The sequence below is a fragment of the Sphaerodactylus townsendi genome, linkage group LG06, assembly GCF_021028975.2.
Source record: "Sphaerodactylus townsendi isolate TG3544 linkage group LG06, MPM_Stown_v2.3, whole genome shotgun sequence".
NCBI lineage: Eukaryota > Metazoa > Chordata > Lepidosauria > Squamata > Sphaerodactylidae > Sphaerodactylus > Sphaerodactylus townsendi.
In genome coordinates this window covers 59,123,052-59,138,096 of record NC_059430.1, presented here as the reverse complement: position 1 = coordinate 59,138,096, position 15,045 = coordinate 59,123,052, and the positions used below count along the sequence as shown (strand labels likewise).

Below are 15,045 nucleotides of genomic sequence, written 5' to 3'. Positions count from 1 at the left end.
GGAGCGCCAGTGTACATGACACTGGCGCCGGCCTCGAGCCATTCTCACACTTGTGTGCTGGTGGCACTCGCGCCACCGCAGCAGTACCTCTGCACAAGACACACTGCTTTTGTTTTTAAAACTTACCCCCTCTTTCCCCGTCACTCCGTCAGGATGAAGGGACATGCCCCCGTGGCCCTGGCAACACCCCTCGTCCTGACGGAGCGATGCAGGAAGAGGGGGTAAGTATTAAAAACAAAAGCAGAGGGCCGATAAACGGTGCCTTACACCTGGTGCTGTTTGCTCTGCACCAAGTAGAAACAGCTGTTTTCTAAAAGCCTCGCTCAGTGAGTGAGGCAGCAAAACACCGTTGGGGGCGGGGGGAAGAGCGGCACTGCCTTGATTTGGAAGTGGCAGCCATGCGAAGTTTCCCCCCAAAACGGTGTTTTTACTGGGCCGACACCTGTGATTTTGGCCTGTGCAGAAACAGCCTAAGAGAGGAAGGTTTTTAAAAAATACCTCCCCCGTTTGTCAAAAATGTTCAAGGGTTCCAATTTATAATCCTGATAAATTTAGAGGTTCAGAGTTAATTGGCAGATACGGCTGGATGGAAAAAATATTTCAAAATCATAGAATGCATTGTTCAAAGTATAGTATTCAGGATTATATTGATTAAAATGTAGAATTTACTGCTAGAGATGTAACTGGTGGCCACAAACATAGATGGTTTTAAAAAGGGACTAGATACATTCATTGATGGGAGTCCCACCAGCGTCAATAACCTTGGCGATTTCAGGGAACCTTCATTATCAGAGGCAGTAAACCTCTGAATGCCAGTGCTAGGAGACAGCATACAGGGAAGGCATTGACCAATGTTCCCTGTTATTGACCCTCCAGAGTAACTGGTGCACCCTTGCATGAGACAAGATGGACTAGATTAGCCATGTGTTTAAAATCATTCCAGCTGTACAAGAAGATATCTGATTGCAGCATAAAATTCTGTGTGATCCAAAAAGTCAATTTCACGAGTAACGTGAAATTAGAACAGTAGTGGGATGTATTGTACATCAGGGAGAGCAAAAGGTAGCAGAGCCAGTTATCCCCAACGCGGGGCAGTTTCTGCCTCTCAGCATGGAGGTCCCACTTTGTTGTCATAATAGATCTATTTGTCATAGATTTGTCAAAATGCTTCAATGCTCCTTTTCAGAAACTGGGGGTTCTTTTGCTTGTTTGTAACTCCTGCCTTTTTACATTGCGTTCCACTGAAACAAAATCTGAGTACCATCCAAAATATTACAAACCTAAAAGGTAGCTATACTATTTATGTTCATGAAAATCTTCATTAGAATGATAAAGCAATACCATAAACACCATTGCAGTACATTAAATAAATAATGCAATAAAACTGGAGTCCACCATTAGAGAATAACAAAAAGTGCATTTATGAATATCTCCATTTTATAACATCCCTTTTTCCTTTATAAAATGTCCTCCTGAACTGTTATTTTTTAAACCTTCTGCAGAACAGTGTAAGTATGGGAGCCTTCTTGACCTTGTTAGGCAGCCGCAACAGAGGATTCTACTCTACCATGTTCTGTATCAGTTGGTGTTTCTGAGATGTCTCCAAGGGCAGGCCCATGTAGAGCAAGTCACAGTACTTTGGCCTTGGGGTTACTGTGGCGTGGATCCATGTAGCTAGATTTCCTGGGTTAAGGCAGGGTTCATCAGGAGGTCTAGACTTTGGAGCTAAGTGTCATTAGCATATTGGTGATGTCCAACTCTAAAACTATGAATTATCCCTTCCAAGGGGTATACTTGGAAACTTAACTGTATGGGAAATAAAACTGAGTCTTGCAGGACCTCACAGTGCAAGTACTACCATGCTGGATTCCAACAGCAGCCCTCTGAATCTGATCTATGCATGGTTGAAATTATTCCAAAGCACACATCCCTTGATACCTTTTTCTACTTCCAAATGTCTCAGCTGGATGGTATGATCCACTGTATCAAAAGCTGCTGATGAATCCAGTAACAGCAACAATGAAGCACATTGGTTATTTACATTCAAATGGAGATCATAAACTACAACAACCAATACTGTCTCCATCCCATAGCCTGGCCTAAAACCTGATTCAGAGGGGTTTAGAGCAGTTGTATCACATAGGAAAACTGCCCTTTCTGGACAAGACAGAAAAGCTTCCCTGTCTGATTACTTGAAGGCACTCAGGCAAATGGCTCTCTTTATGAAAGCCAGAAATCAGTAGCCTGGGTAGTAATGTTGTGCATCTGCTGTACCAATTCAGAATGCAGTTGAAAGTTTACATGACACTTTTTTAATGTCAGGGGTACCCAACTTTTTTGAGTCTGACGGCATCTTTATATTTCTTATACAGGGTGGTGATCACAACCAGAAAAGTTCAGAGATTGAAATTATCTTTAATAGTAACTCTCCAGCATTTCAGGCAGAAGCCCTGTTTAACAGAATGTTTTTTTCATTTACATAGCCAATCAAAAGTTCTGCTGTGCAAAAGCCTCATCTAGCCCCACCCACTTTCTACAAGCACCAAGCAAGGTGTTGTTGGGCATTGTGGCACCCATTGGCCTTACACTGGGTACCCGATTCTATGTAAAGTACCTGTTAGAGAAAGCCTTGGGTTGGAAAGCATTGGACTGGAAGCCTTCTTACTGTGTTTTTTGCACTGAGGAGTATTAAATCACATGAGCATCCACCTGCATTCTGAAGTAGACAACTCAACCTGAAGAAAACATACAACATTGGAAAATCGCTGTGTATGTGTTCATGCATGTATATAAATAAAAGCCACATAGTGTTACAACTATGCATTTTGGATTCCTCTTTTGAACATTAGAAAGTGATGGCAAATAATCGTTAGCTGTAGCAAGTCTTGATGAACCTACACGTGTATTCTGCATATCTTACTGAGAAACTATTTCCCTTGACCTTAAAACCATAATGCCTAATGAAGAGTTTTGTAGCATAAATTCTTTCTAAAATTATATTTTGTTTGGTGGTACTGATGAGAAGAGAGGTTGGGAGGATCTAGAAAATGACATGCATATACCCAAACATGTCAGGACTCCTTCAGTGTTCCTTCTGCAATTTCTTTTAGAGCATTGGAAGCTTCTCCCGAGATTCCCCTGTCTATGGAGCAGCTTTTGTGGGGAAGGTGGCACTCAGCAGGTCCTGTGCATGGGCAAAATGCCCTCCCTGGGGGTCTCAGTTGTTGATTCTGTTATCACATCATTCACATCCTTCAACTACTTGGTTTCTGTATTTATAGCCATGTTTTGCTAATTTTTTTGGTAAAACTTTCAACTGATGAAGTTATTTTATAGTTAGCCTGTGTTGCTTTGAATTAAGTGTATAATGCTGTAGAAAGATGTCATTATTTTGACCTTGACTGACTTTTTAATTTTCAAATCTAGATGTTGGCATCACCATCAACATCAGGTCAGCTGTCTCAGTTTGGGGCAAGTTTATACGGGCAACAAAGTAAGAATGCTATTTTTATTTTTTTAGCAACACGATCCTTTAATGGTAGATATGTTATTTTGAAACTACTGGTTTGTTGTAGATATCTTATTTAGCTCCCCATATGACTTCAGAATATAATTAGTTTAGAAAAATGGACTTTAATCAGAGAATCAGGAAGGGAGACTGCCTCTAGGATAGCTCCTAGGATAGTTCCTTCTCCTTTCTGCAGCCTCTTTGAAAAACTCCACTGGCATAATATTGTGTGTCAGGAGCAAATTCTTCTGATTCCTTCTTTCCATCATAGCCTCTTCATGCTACATCCCACACTGTTTGAGAGCTCCCCAACCATCAGGAATTCCTGTTTTGGGGGTAGCTGCAGAAAGAAGAGAAAGATGGCCAATAATCCATTCTATGTGCTTTGCGTCAATCTCAGTTCTCTGAATACAAGCTCAAGAGTAGTTTTTGCTTTAACTTTTTTTTAAACTAGGAAGGATACTGAAAATTACATTTTTCAGTATAGTAGTACCATATGCAGTATTTAAATTATTTTAATGAGTGATAGTTGTAGACCAATTGTTAGTCAACTTGCCCTGTACTGAAAATTATATTGTTTTTGTTGTTTATCAAATTAGTTATTGGATTGTAACAAAAGCTTATAGATTGAAAACAATAGTTTGAGTGATCACATATTACCCACCCTGGTTTTAGAGCTGTTCCTACTTCTTATGAAATAATTAGGTGATTGGACATCATAAGAATTTATCTTTTGCTGGGGACTATGGACATCTTTTGTTCCTTGTTTTTTTTAGAATAGCATCATTCAGTGTACCAGCCATCATTGTAATATTCATGAAACATGGGTTTTGTGACGGGCAATCTCCCTTGGTTGTGACGTGAAAATAATCTGGGTTTCCTGTGATGTTTTGCTGAATGTCTGACAATAATCCAACAGGATTTGGACAAAACTAGGAGCATAAATAGCAAGTGAACCTGGAAACAACTCAAAATCATTCTCATTTCAACAGGGTACCATTGCCGAGTCCCTATTTTCCCACAATGCTCCCCATGATATAGCAGCATGACAATTAGTGTTATTCCTTACAGATTATAGCTGATTTTTACAACTAATCAGAACTGCTTTAATGAATAGCCATTTTTAATTCATGAATTCTAACACTAGGGTATCCTAGAATTCTTCAAAACTCTGAAACACTTAGAGTGACAAAAAAGCATAGATGAGGGTACCTATTTTCTTGTTCAGTTTTTCCATAAATATGAATAGGAGAACCTGTTAATATTTATGATAAACAGATCTCCTTTTGTATTGTCGAAGGCCTTCACGGCCAGATTCAACTGGTTGTTGTGAGTTTTCTGGGCTGTGTGGCTGTGGTCTGGTAGATCTTGTTCTTAACATTTCACCTGCATCTGTGGCTGGCATCTTCAGAGGTCTATCACAGAGAGAAGTCTGTTATAACAACAACCAGATCTCCTTTTGTTCTCCAAAGCTGATGTGGGAGCAGAGTTTGGCGGGCAGTGGGAAACTTTGGAAAATAGTTTTGACAAGTGAAGTAGCAGAGCTTTTCACAACAAAGGTTAATAATAGTGACATACTTATCCTGTGGGAGTCTGAAGACCAGACATGTGTAGGTGAATCAGTTCCCATAGCCAGCACTATTGGCTATGCCCCCCTGTTCATCCACTGAGATATCAAAAAGGTGTACCTTTTTGAGCTCTTCTAGAATTCCCTGTAGTAAAACAAAAGGCACATGTGTCTTCATTTTTAACGGACTTTAATTGCACCAGTTAATTTTTTTTAATTGATCGCTGTAACATAGTTTGTTAAGTAGACTGTATATTTCAGAGATTTGGAAGGGTTGATTTTCTATTTTAGTTGTTTATATTGGGGTTGGTAGCTGAATAGAAAATATAATACCCAGTAAGTCCACTCTTAGCTTAAATCTTTGAGTATATGCCCTATCCCAGTGGTGGCGAACCTTTGGCACTCCAGATGTTATGGACTACAATTCCCATTAGCCCCTGCCAGTATGGCCAATTGGCCATGGTGGGAGGGGCTGATGGGAATTGTAGTCCATAACATCTGGAGTGCCAAAGGTTTGCCATCATGGCCCTATCCTTTCCAGTGTGCTTTTTAATATTACACAGAAGCCTGACTAAGAAACAACTCCTTATGGGCCCTAATCAGTTTCTGTGATCTCCCAAAAAACAAAGAGTCCTTTTTGTGAAACAGTTTAAATCAGTTATGTAGAAAAGACGTTAGATGTTTTCATCTGCTGCAGGTTATAGATTTATTGTTACAACTGTGTATGTGTTTTTGTTGATTCAAAGAGGACACACACCTCCTGAAAATCTTTGAGTGGATGATTGAAATGGTACAATAGCAAGACTTCTTATTTTTATGATTAAGTTGCCTTTTAATGTTTGACATGTTAAAATGGCAATAGTCTGCTCTATACCGCAAGTACATATTCTAGCATATAGATGAGGAAACACACGATTTTCTTTTACCACTTAGAAATAAGATTAATATACAATTATATGACTGAAAAAAGGACTAAAATTCAGATTCAATGTCTTAATCATTAGTGACTTTGTGCTAAAAGTACAGTTAGATTAAAGTTAGGAAGGTGTTTTTAATTAAGGCCTTTCATCAAGTGTTTTTAGCAAACCTCAGCAAGTAGACAAGATGGTCCAGTACTCAGAGCAGCATGGCTTGGCTGAGACAACAGAACAATAGAGAAGCATGTTTGCCTTGCTATAGTAGATGCAGGTATTGTGACGATGAGGGAACCCTTGATAGAATGTGTGCCTTTTTATATGGCTCCTTGTCCTCTAATTGGGACCCCAGGCAGCTTGCAGTATTTCCCCCCCTCCTCCATTTTTATCCTGATAACAGCAGTAACAACCCTGTGAGATAAGAGTCTGAGGGTAACTGACCCAGGGGCGCTTGGCTGATTTCCATGACAGAATAGCATTTTGAACCTGGGCTTTTCAGGTCACAAACTGGTGCTTTAGTTGCTGCACAACACTGTTTAGTCAGAAGGTCCCACTAAATCCATGGGAGCGTCTTCCTAGTAAGGGTGCATAGATCTGAAACCTTTGCTGCTTGTTACATATGTAATATATGTATTTACAAAAATTATATCAGCCTTTCTTTCCAACCAGGTCACTAAGGTAACTAAAAGCAGAACAGTATAAAACACATCACAAAACCTCTTTGAAACTGAGAGCAAAATATATATTAAAAAGCACAGACTTGGCAATTAAAAACATAGGGTGGGAAGGAGAAGTTCTCAAGGGAATGTGAAACAAAACAAAAAATTTTCACCTGTTGGTAAAAAATAGCCATGGAAGGGTACAGGTGAATATCCCTGTGTGAGATAGCAGTCTTCTTGTTGTGCACACTTAAAAATATTGTTTCATTGTAGTTATTAGATAAGTAGATTTTTAACAGAATTGTTTGAAAACAATTAGCCCTCCGGGGGAGGACGGTATGTAAACCCGATAGATAGATAGATAGATAGATAGATAGATAGATAGATAGATAGATAGATAGATAGATAGATAGATAGATAGATAGATAGATAGATAGATAGATAGATAGATAGATAGATAGATAGATAGATAGATAGATAGATAGATAATGATCAGAATTGTTTGAAAACACACCCTTGACTTGACTTAATTAGAAGGTTGATGGTGATTTTCAATTTTAGTTTGAGATCTAGTAGAAAATGTCAAATTTTCAAATGTTTATTTGTTTATATCCCACCATATCTCAGGCTCAAGATTACTAACAGAGCAACCATCAAAATAAATTTAAAACTTAAGGGGGACATTTTCTTGTGCAGATTTTTTTCCAAATAAAAATCTGTACAGTTCAATAAAACTACGGCCCCTTCCACACATGCAGAATAATGCACTTTCAGTCCACTTTCACAATTGTTTCAAGTGGATTTTGCCATTCTGCACAGTAAAATCCAGCTGCAAAGTGGATTGAAAGTGCATTAGTCTGCGTGTGCGGAAGGGACCTCCATGTGGAATTTATATCTGATTTTTTATAATCTGCATTTCCTTTCATAGTTTTATAAAATGTTTTTTTACTGTCAAATCAAGAGTCCCCATCTTCACAGAACCTACAGCCGTTGTTCCTGAATTCTGCACATTGCCACTCTGAATTTTTTTAAATAGGTGCACTAGGCCTTCCAATGAGGGGGATGAGCAACAATACCCCTCAGTTAAATCGCAGCTTATCGCAAGGCACTCAGTTACCGAGCCACGTAACGCCAACAACAGGGGTACCAACAATGTCACTTCACACGCCTCCATCTCCGAGCAGGTATTTATTGATAGCAAATGCTTCTAAAGGGTCCTTTTCAAATGTGCTGTGTTTGTATTTGACTGTGTCTGTATGTATAAACTTGAAGCTGTTTTGCATTCCGGATACTTAGAAAAAGAAGAGAAAAATGTGTTAATTTTCTACACCACTGCAAATGCTTGAGGGTGCTGTGCAAAAGATTGCAACGCAATATTGATTCCTGTCTACCGGAAAATAATAATTGCATTCTGCTGTGCAAACTAGTGTATGTTACATAACATTTCAAGTTGATATCCCAAGAACATTCATATATTAATGACCTGTAATTTTTCAAGTGTTTCCAAATTTTAATAACTTGTATTTGGATGCTTCCTGATGTTTTACATTTGGTTGGACTAGCCTTGTTTCCTGAAGTTACTTATAAACTATGGCCACTGGCACAGTTGCTCAAATTATGTGTTCCAGGTTTGACCACTAGTGTAATTTTCCAGATTTGAGATTCAGAGCTGAGTAAGGTTTGCATCTGAATGAAACTTTGTGAACCGCTATCAAGATGGCTGGTACCGAAGATTGTTGGTTTAAAGCAGTGATGGCGAACCTGTGACATGCATGTCAGAGGTGACATGCCACTTCCTTTGGCTGACATGGCAACATTCACCAACACCTGAGAACAACTATTCTCCCTGTTTTAGTTTGAATAATTTTTGTAATTATTTGATGTTTCTTTATATAATACAGTGGTGGCGAACCTTTGGCACTCCAGATGTTATGGACTACAATTCCCTACTGGGGAGAAAGTTATACAATACAGTCTGATCATATAGGGAGATAGACAGTATAGCCTTTGTGAGAACCTTATATCTCCAGATGTTATGGACCACAATTCCCGTGGGAATTGTAGTCCATAACATCTGGAGTGCCAAAGGTTCACCACCAAGGCTATAATATATATCACCACACATGATTGGACTGTATTTTTAAAAATAAATATTCATAGAACTGTTTCCCTTTTGTTTGAGGATGCAGAATCTAGTTAGGCATTTTCTGAATTTTGATATGCTGAGCCAAAAAAGTTTGCCATCACTGATCTAAAGCAATTCTTTATAAACAGATATCCAACAGTCATTGTACTTAGAAGCAGTTCTGAAAATTATGTTGTGTTTCCAAACTATATTTTTAAAAGTAGGCTATGACTGAATAACATGGAAATAGTTATACAATTTGCTGAATTGGTTCATTGATTATTTTCACGGGTTCATCTTTTTTCAGAGGTATATTGCCTATGAATCCAAGGAATATGATGAACCACTCCCAGGTTGGGCAGGGCATTGGAATTCCCAGCAGGACAAACAGCATGAGCAGTTCAGGATTAGGCAGCCCCAACCGAAGTTCACCCAGCATAATCTGTATGCCAAAGCAGCAACCCTCTCGACAACCTTTTACTGTGAACAGGTAAAATGGATTTAATTCTTCTACTTATTTGTGCAGTGAGCTATTTGGGTTCTATTATGATTCAATAGGCAAATAATACTTCTTTGTGGAGAAATAAATCAGTCCAATCTGAAAAAATATTTAGAACATCTGTGATTCATTGTAATGCTTTAGGATCAAAATGTAATGTTTAATATTTGAAGTTTAATTTTATTAAATTTGCATCAAGATTAGGGAGTTCATACATAATATTTTCCTGAGAAGTTGAGATAAACCAAATGCATATGCCCATGCAGCTTTTATGGATGCTATGAAATTTCCAACACAAATGCCTTTATTCCAAAACACTTAGGAACACAAAGGAAGTTAGATGTAGTCACTAATATAGCCTGTGCTCTTTCAGAACTGTTAATAGCTCTTTGGATCACTTCCATTACTTACCAGTATAATTGCTTGGTTGTGTTAAACTTACACAAAAATTCTACCTCTGTTTGTTAGTTTGTTTAATTTATGGCAGAACTTACACTATTTTGGTTTATACTAATGGAGTTTTACATATTTTTCTGGTAATATATTATTTATTTCCTACTATTGCTATGTAGCCTCTGCAATTTTTTTTCTCAAACCTAGTGCTTTTAAATAGATTTTTGGAGAAGAGGAAACTTCAAATTAATACGTATCTTCTAGAGGTTATCTTCTACGTTTGACAAACTAGTCTTTTCTGATTCATTGAATGAGAGATAGGTTTTTTACCTCATGTCAAACTAATTAAATGAGATCTTTGCTAATTAACCAAAACAGTATTTAGCATATACAGTTCTACTTCTGCTTAGCCTTATTGATTTTATTGTAATCAAGATAATTGTGATAAAATTGTGATAAATTTGTGATAATTGTAATAAAATTTTCATATTGTGAGAGGCATTTTGATATTTAATAATGTTCTGGGTATTCACTTTAGATCTGTAAATGAGGAAGTAGATTTGTGATAGAAACAATATGTTTTCTAATGACAGTTCTCCCAAATATCTTGGGGAGGGTAGATCAGTACTTGATGAAGTTTTCCAAAGAGGGTTTTAAAAATGCCCTTCTATTGTATAGAGAACAGTGCTGTCCCAGGCTTCGGTTGATCTTGAACTACTAGCTACCAGAGTAAATCTCTTTCTTTTCACACCTTGGATGCTGAGGACAGCAACCTTCACTGTTTGTAGCCTATGATCATGAAGTCAGAGCCATGGAAGGTGTGGAGTCAAACTTTTTCACAGGCTACAATCCATTTTTGATACACTCTAAGCAAGGAAAGCATGCATTATCATTACCCGATTTAGGAACAGGAGCACATTTCAGACTTTAATGAAATATTATTTACTGGTATAGTAGTACTCTAACAAAGAACGAAAAAAATCCTTATATTACTAGAATATATTCAGTTTATATGTTACGTTGTTCAGGCTGAAGCTCATTTAAAACTATTGTTCATTCTGTAATGAAGAGCAATTCTCATTACTCCAAGAAATGAGGATGTTAGAATGCAACGTGGTTGTTGATTCTTGTTTGTACCCATTCCTTTTAATTCACATAGAGAATCCTGGATTGTGAATCTGAATATCAAAATGTCATTTCCAGGTGACTAAAATAAGCTTCTTAGTGCCTTCTTATTACCCTCCTGCCTGAGATTTATCCCCAAAGACTGATTGTTTGGGTAAACCTAATAGTGCTTGAAGTATAAATAGAGAAGTGGCTAAAAAAAAGTAAACAGTTGTAAGAGTAAGCAACAGGAAGAGAGTAAGCTTTTTTCCTTCAGAACTGAGACATGTTCAAGCAGAGAAACCATTTTTGCTGCTTGGTTTCTTTTTTCTTTTTCGTCACATACTGGTGTATTCAGAGTTGTACATGATCTTGCCGTCTTCCTGATGAGGTTTTGGACTTCCTGCACTATTTGAGAGCTTATTTGTATAAACTTTGCTCCTGAGTTGTTCTTCATATCTTGTTCTGTTCGGAGCTTTCTTTTTATTAACAACCCTTCTCATAATGGTATTTCAAGCAATCTTGGAGTACACCTCCTGATAATTTCATTTCTTAACATTTCTTTTTAAAATTTCATGCCACAACTTATTCTTGAACATCTTGACTAGCATAGTATATAAAGGCTTTAAGTTTGTGAATCCTTTTTTCCTGGGTTGTTGTAGGAGATCAGTTGTTCCAGGAGTCTAGCTATATAAGTTGTCAGGCAGCCCTTAATTCATTTCTAGAATTTTTTTTCTCATTTGAAACCAGTTACTTCTGTCATATGATCAATGCATGTTGAGGTAAATGCTAATGTTGTATACCTTTTTATTTTATTTTTTAAAATCTGGTCATTTTAACCAGAACTTACATTAATATCTTCTGTTGAACTTTGTCATACATCACGTCAAATGGTTATTTTTAAAAGGCAGAACAGCTAGAGTGAAGTGTCTTGTTGTATTAGTTTGTTGTTATCTTCCATAGTTTAAAATTAGGTGTTTTAAATTAACTTCTGTTTTACTTTATGTGTAGTATGTCTGGATTTGGAATGAACAGGAATCAGACGTTTGGAATGAATAACTCTTTATCAAGTAACATTTTTAACGGAACAGGTAAGCCTACTCTGAATTCTGTCTATGCATTTTTATCCTATCGTTCTTCCAAGGTCATCAGGTTGGCATACATGGTCTCTTTTCATTTTGTCTTCACAACAGTCCTTTGTGGTAGGTTAGGTTGAAAGATGAGAGACAGCTTAAAGTCACCTGGTAAGTTTATGACTGAATGTTGATTTGAACCTAGGTCTCCCAAATCCTAGTCCAGCATTCTAGTCACGCACCACACTAGCTGTCATTTGTCAGGATACAATGAATGAAAGCATATTTTAAGCATATTTATTGAACAGTCCTATAGTCCCATGATTCTGATAGCCCATAATTCCAAATATGATATCCTAAGTGCGCTCAGTGAGGAGGGAAGCCAGTGTGATATAGTCTGATCTTATCAGTATGGAAGGCAATGGCAAACTACCAGTGTGGTGTAGTGGTTAAGTGCAAGTAGACCAGGTTTGATTCCCCACTCCTCGACCTGAACAGTGGACTTTTATCTGATCAACTGGATTTATTTCCCCACTCCTACACATGAAGCACGTTGGGTGACTTTGGGCTAGTCATAGTTCTCTCAGAACTCTAGCAGCCCCACCTACCTCATAAGGTGTCTGTTGTGTGGAGAGGAACGTAAAGGAGTTTGTAAGTTCCTTTGAGTCTCCTTAAAGGAGAGTAAGGGGGGTTATAAATCCAAACTTTTATTCTCTTCTACCTCTGCTTAATCTTTTAGGCCCTTTCCGCATGGGCCAAAAACGACGGCCTGGGGGCGGTAAAAACGCCGCCCCCAGGCCGCCGTCTTGGCGGCTGCTGCAGCATGGCAGGTACCGTAATCTGACCGCGCCCCTTCCCAGGGCGGGCGCGCCAGGTCGCCTCTAAACAAACAAACCCTTTTTTTTAGTGGGTGTTGTTAGAAAGCGCCTTCCCCGGTGATATGCTGTCGCGAACTTATCGCACTGCCGGGAACATAGCCTTCATCTTCACGAACCTCAGCCACGTTGTTGGAGCCGTCACCTGCTGGCGTGAGGGGCCATTTCGCTGGTCCCTCCCCGACCCCTGGAGGTCCGGGGAGGGCAGCTGTGGGCGGGTCAATGGCTTCAGCAATGGCTTAAATGAATGGGACAAGGTGAGTGGACGGGTAGAAGATACCCGCGCGAGTCCGGCCTGCTGCTCATCGGTTTCGCTTCCGCATGCGCAGCATGCGAGCGGTTACTTCCACGCCGCGGCGGAATTCTTTTTTGCCGTGGAGGCGACAGGGAGGCCGTGCGGAAACGGCCTTACATTGCAAGCCTCTTGCTGAGGTTGCCATGAGTTTACTGCCTCATGGCATCATTTCACTCACCCACAAGTGCACTCAGCAGACAAATTAAGGGTTGAGGGAGATGTAGCTTGAAAGAATAGAGGGTGTAACAACATTGCCTGATTTTATGGCAACCTGCTATACATTAAACATAGAGGAGCATAGTAATAGTGGTGCTCTCATGTTATCCATGTGTGAAAGGAGCTCATTTATAACAGCAGAACACTGTGACATAACCATATCCCACAAAATACAATCCAGATCATGTGGAATTAAGCCAAAGTGCTTCTTTTTGGTGCATCTTATAAGCTAGCATCAAAACGGGCAACAGACAAGGCTGGAACTCACAGTTCACTCAGCAGCTGTTGTAACTGTACAGCTGTAGGGACATGCACACAAAATGGGTATTTAGAATAGAATAGAATAGAATAGAATCTTTATTGGCCAAGTGTGATTGGACACACAAGGAATTTGTCTCCGGTGCATATGCTCTCAGTGTACATAAAAGAAAAATACATTTGTCAAGAATCATAAGGTACAGCACTTAATGATTGTCATATAGGTCTAGTAAGCAATCAGGAAACAATCAGTAGTAATGAAAACATAAAATGTAAAATCATAAAATAAAATAAAATGTCAGCACAGGCTATAGTCATACAGTCATAAGTGGGAGGAGATGGGTAATAGGAATGATGAAAAAAGTAGTGCAGTAATTATATAATAAGTATATAATAAATAGTTTAACATTATCGAGGGAATTATTTTATTTAACAGAGTGATGCAGCATTCGGGAAAAAAACTGTTCTTGTGTCTAAATGTCTTGGTGTGCGAGGTTGCCTCCATAGCGACGCTTAGAGGGTAAGAGTGGAAACAGTTTATGTCCAGGGATGCGAGGGGTCAGTAACATTTTCACAGCCCTTTTTTTGACCCGCGGCAGTATACAGGTCCTCAATGGAAGAGGCAGGTTAGCAGCAATTGTTTTTTTCTGCCCAGTCTCTGATTATTCCTCTGAAGTCTGTGTCAGAAACTTGTTATTGGGTTGCAGAACCAAACCACACAGTTATAGAGGTGCAGATGACAGACTCACTGATCTCCTCTGTAAACAGTAACTCATCAGCAGCTCCTTAGGCAGTTTTGAGCTTCCTGAGTTGAAGCGCCAGAAAAGAACATTCTCCTTTGTTGTGCTTTTTTTGATGACATTTTTGATATTGGGTGACCATTTTAGGTCAGTGAGATATGATGGAGCTCTAGAGGAAATTTAAAAGGTCTCTACTATTGATAATACTGTGTTGTCTAGTATTGTGAGAGGAGGTAGGATGAGAGGTTTCTCCTGAAATCTACCACCATTTCTAAATGCCTTAAAGTGTGTTCAGTTCTAGATTGTTCCAGTGGCACCAGGCTAAGTGGCTTGTTCAACCCTCCGCCTGTATATGGTCGTCATCAAGAAACTGTCAATCGAGACTAATCATCACTGTTGTATCATCTGCAAATTAAAGTATTTTAACAGATGGATCGCTTGAGATGCAGTCATTGGTATACAGAGAGAAGAGAAGTGGTTCGAAAGTACATTACAAATCCCTGGGGGGCCTTGTGCTCATTCTTCTTACAGGTGTCTGATGTAATTTTTCCCTAGCTTCAATCTTCGCTGCTTCATGCTGTTAGGAAGCTTGTGATCCACTTACAAATATGCTCAGGTACTGCTAGCTGATTTAGTTTGGTTAGAAGAATGTCCGGTCTGATAGTATTGAATGCTGAACTAAGGTCAACAAAGAGGACCCTTGCATAGCCGGTGCTTCATGGCGATTCAAGATGCCTGTGGCTTAGCCAGGATATAGTGCAAAGCCATATTAACAGCATCGTCTGTCGATCTGTTTGCTCGGTATGCAAATTGCAAGGG

At 39.0% G+C, this 15,045-nt stretch overlaps 1 protein-coding gene across 4 annotated transcripts in view; it reads left to right on the top strand.

The window, feature by feature from the left end:
• Positions 1–15,045, top strand: part of CNOT2 (CCR4-NOT transcription complex subunit 2) — a 90,017-nt gene that overhangs the window by 61,464 nt on the left and 13,508 nt on the right. For all 4 annotated transcript variants that reach the window (XM_048502438.1, XM_048502441.1, XM_048502439.1 and 1 more), the window contains 4 exons: positions 3,427–3,493; positions 7,685–7,832; positions 9,081–9,263; positions 11,781–11,860. In XM_048502438.1, coding sequence (XP_048358395.1) covers positions 3,427–3,493; positions 7,685–7,832; positions 9,081–9,263; positions 11,781–11,860 — 478 coding nt within the window. The remainder of the gene's footprint in view (positions 1–3,426; positions 3,494–7,684; positions 7,833–9,080; positions 9,264–11,780; positions 11,861–15,045) is intronic.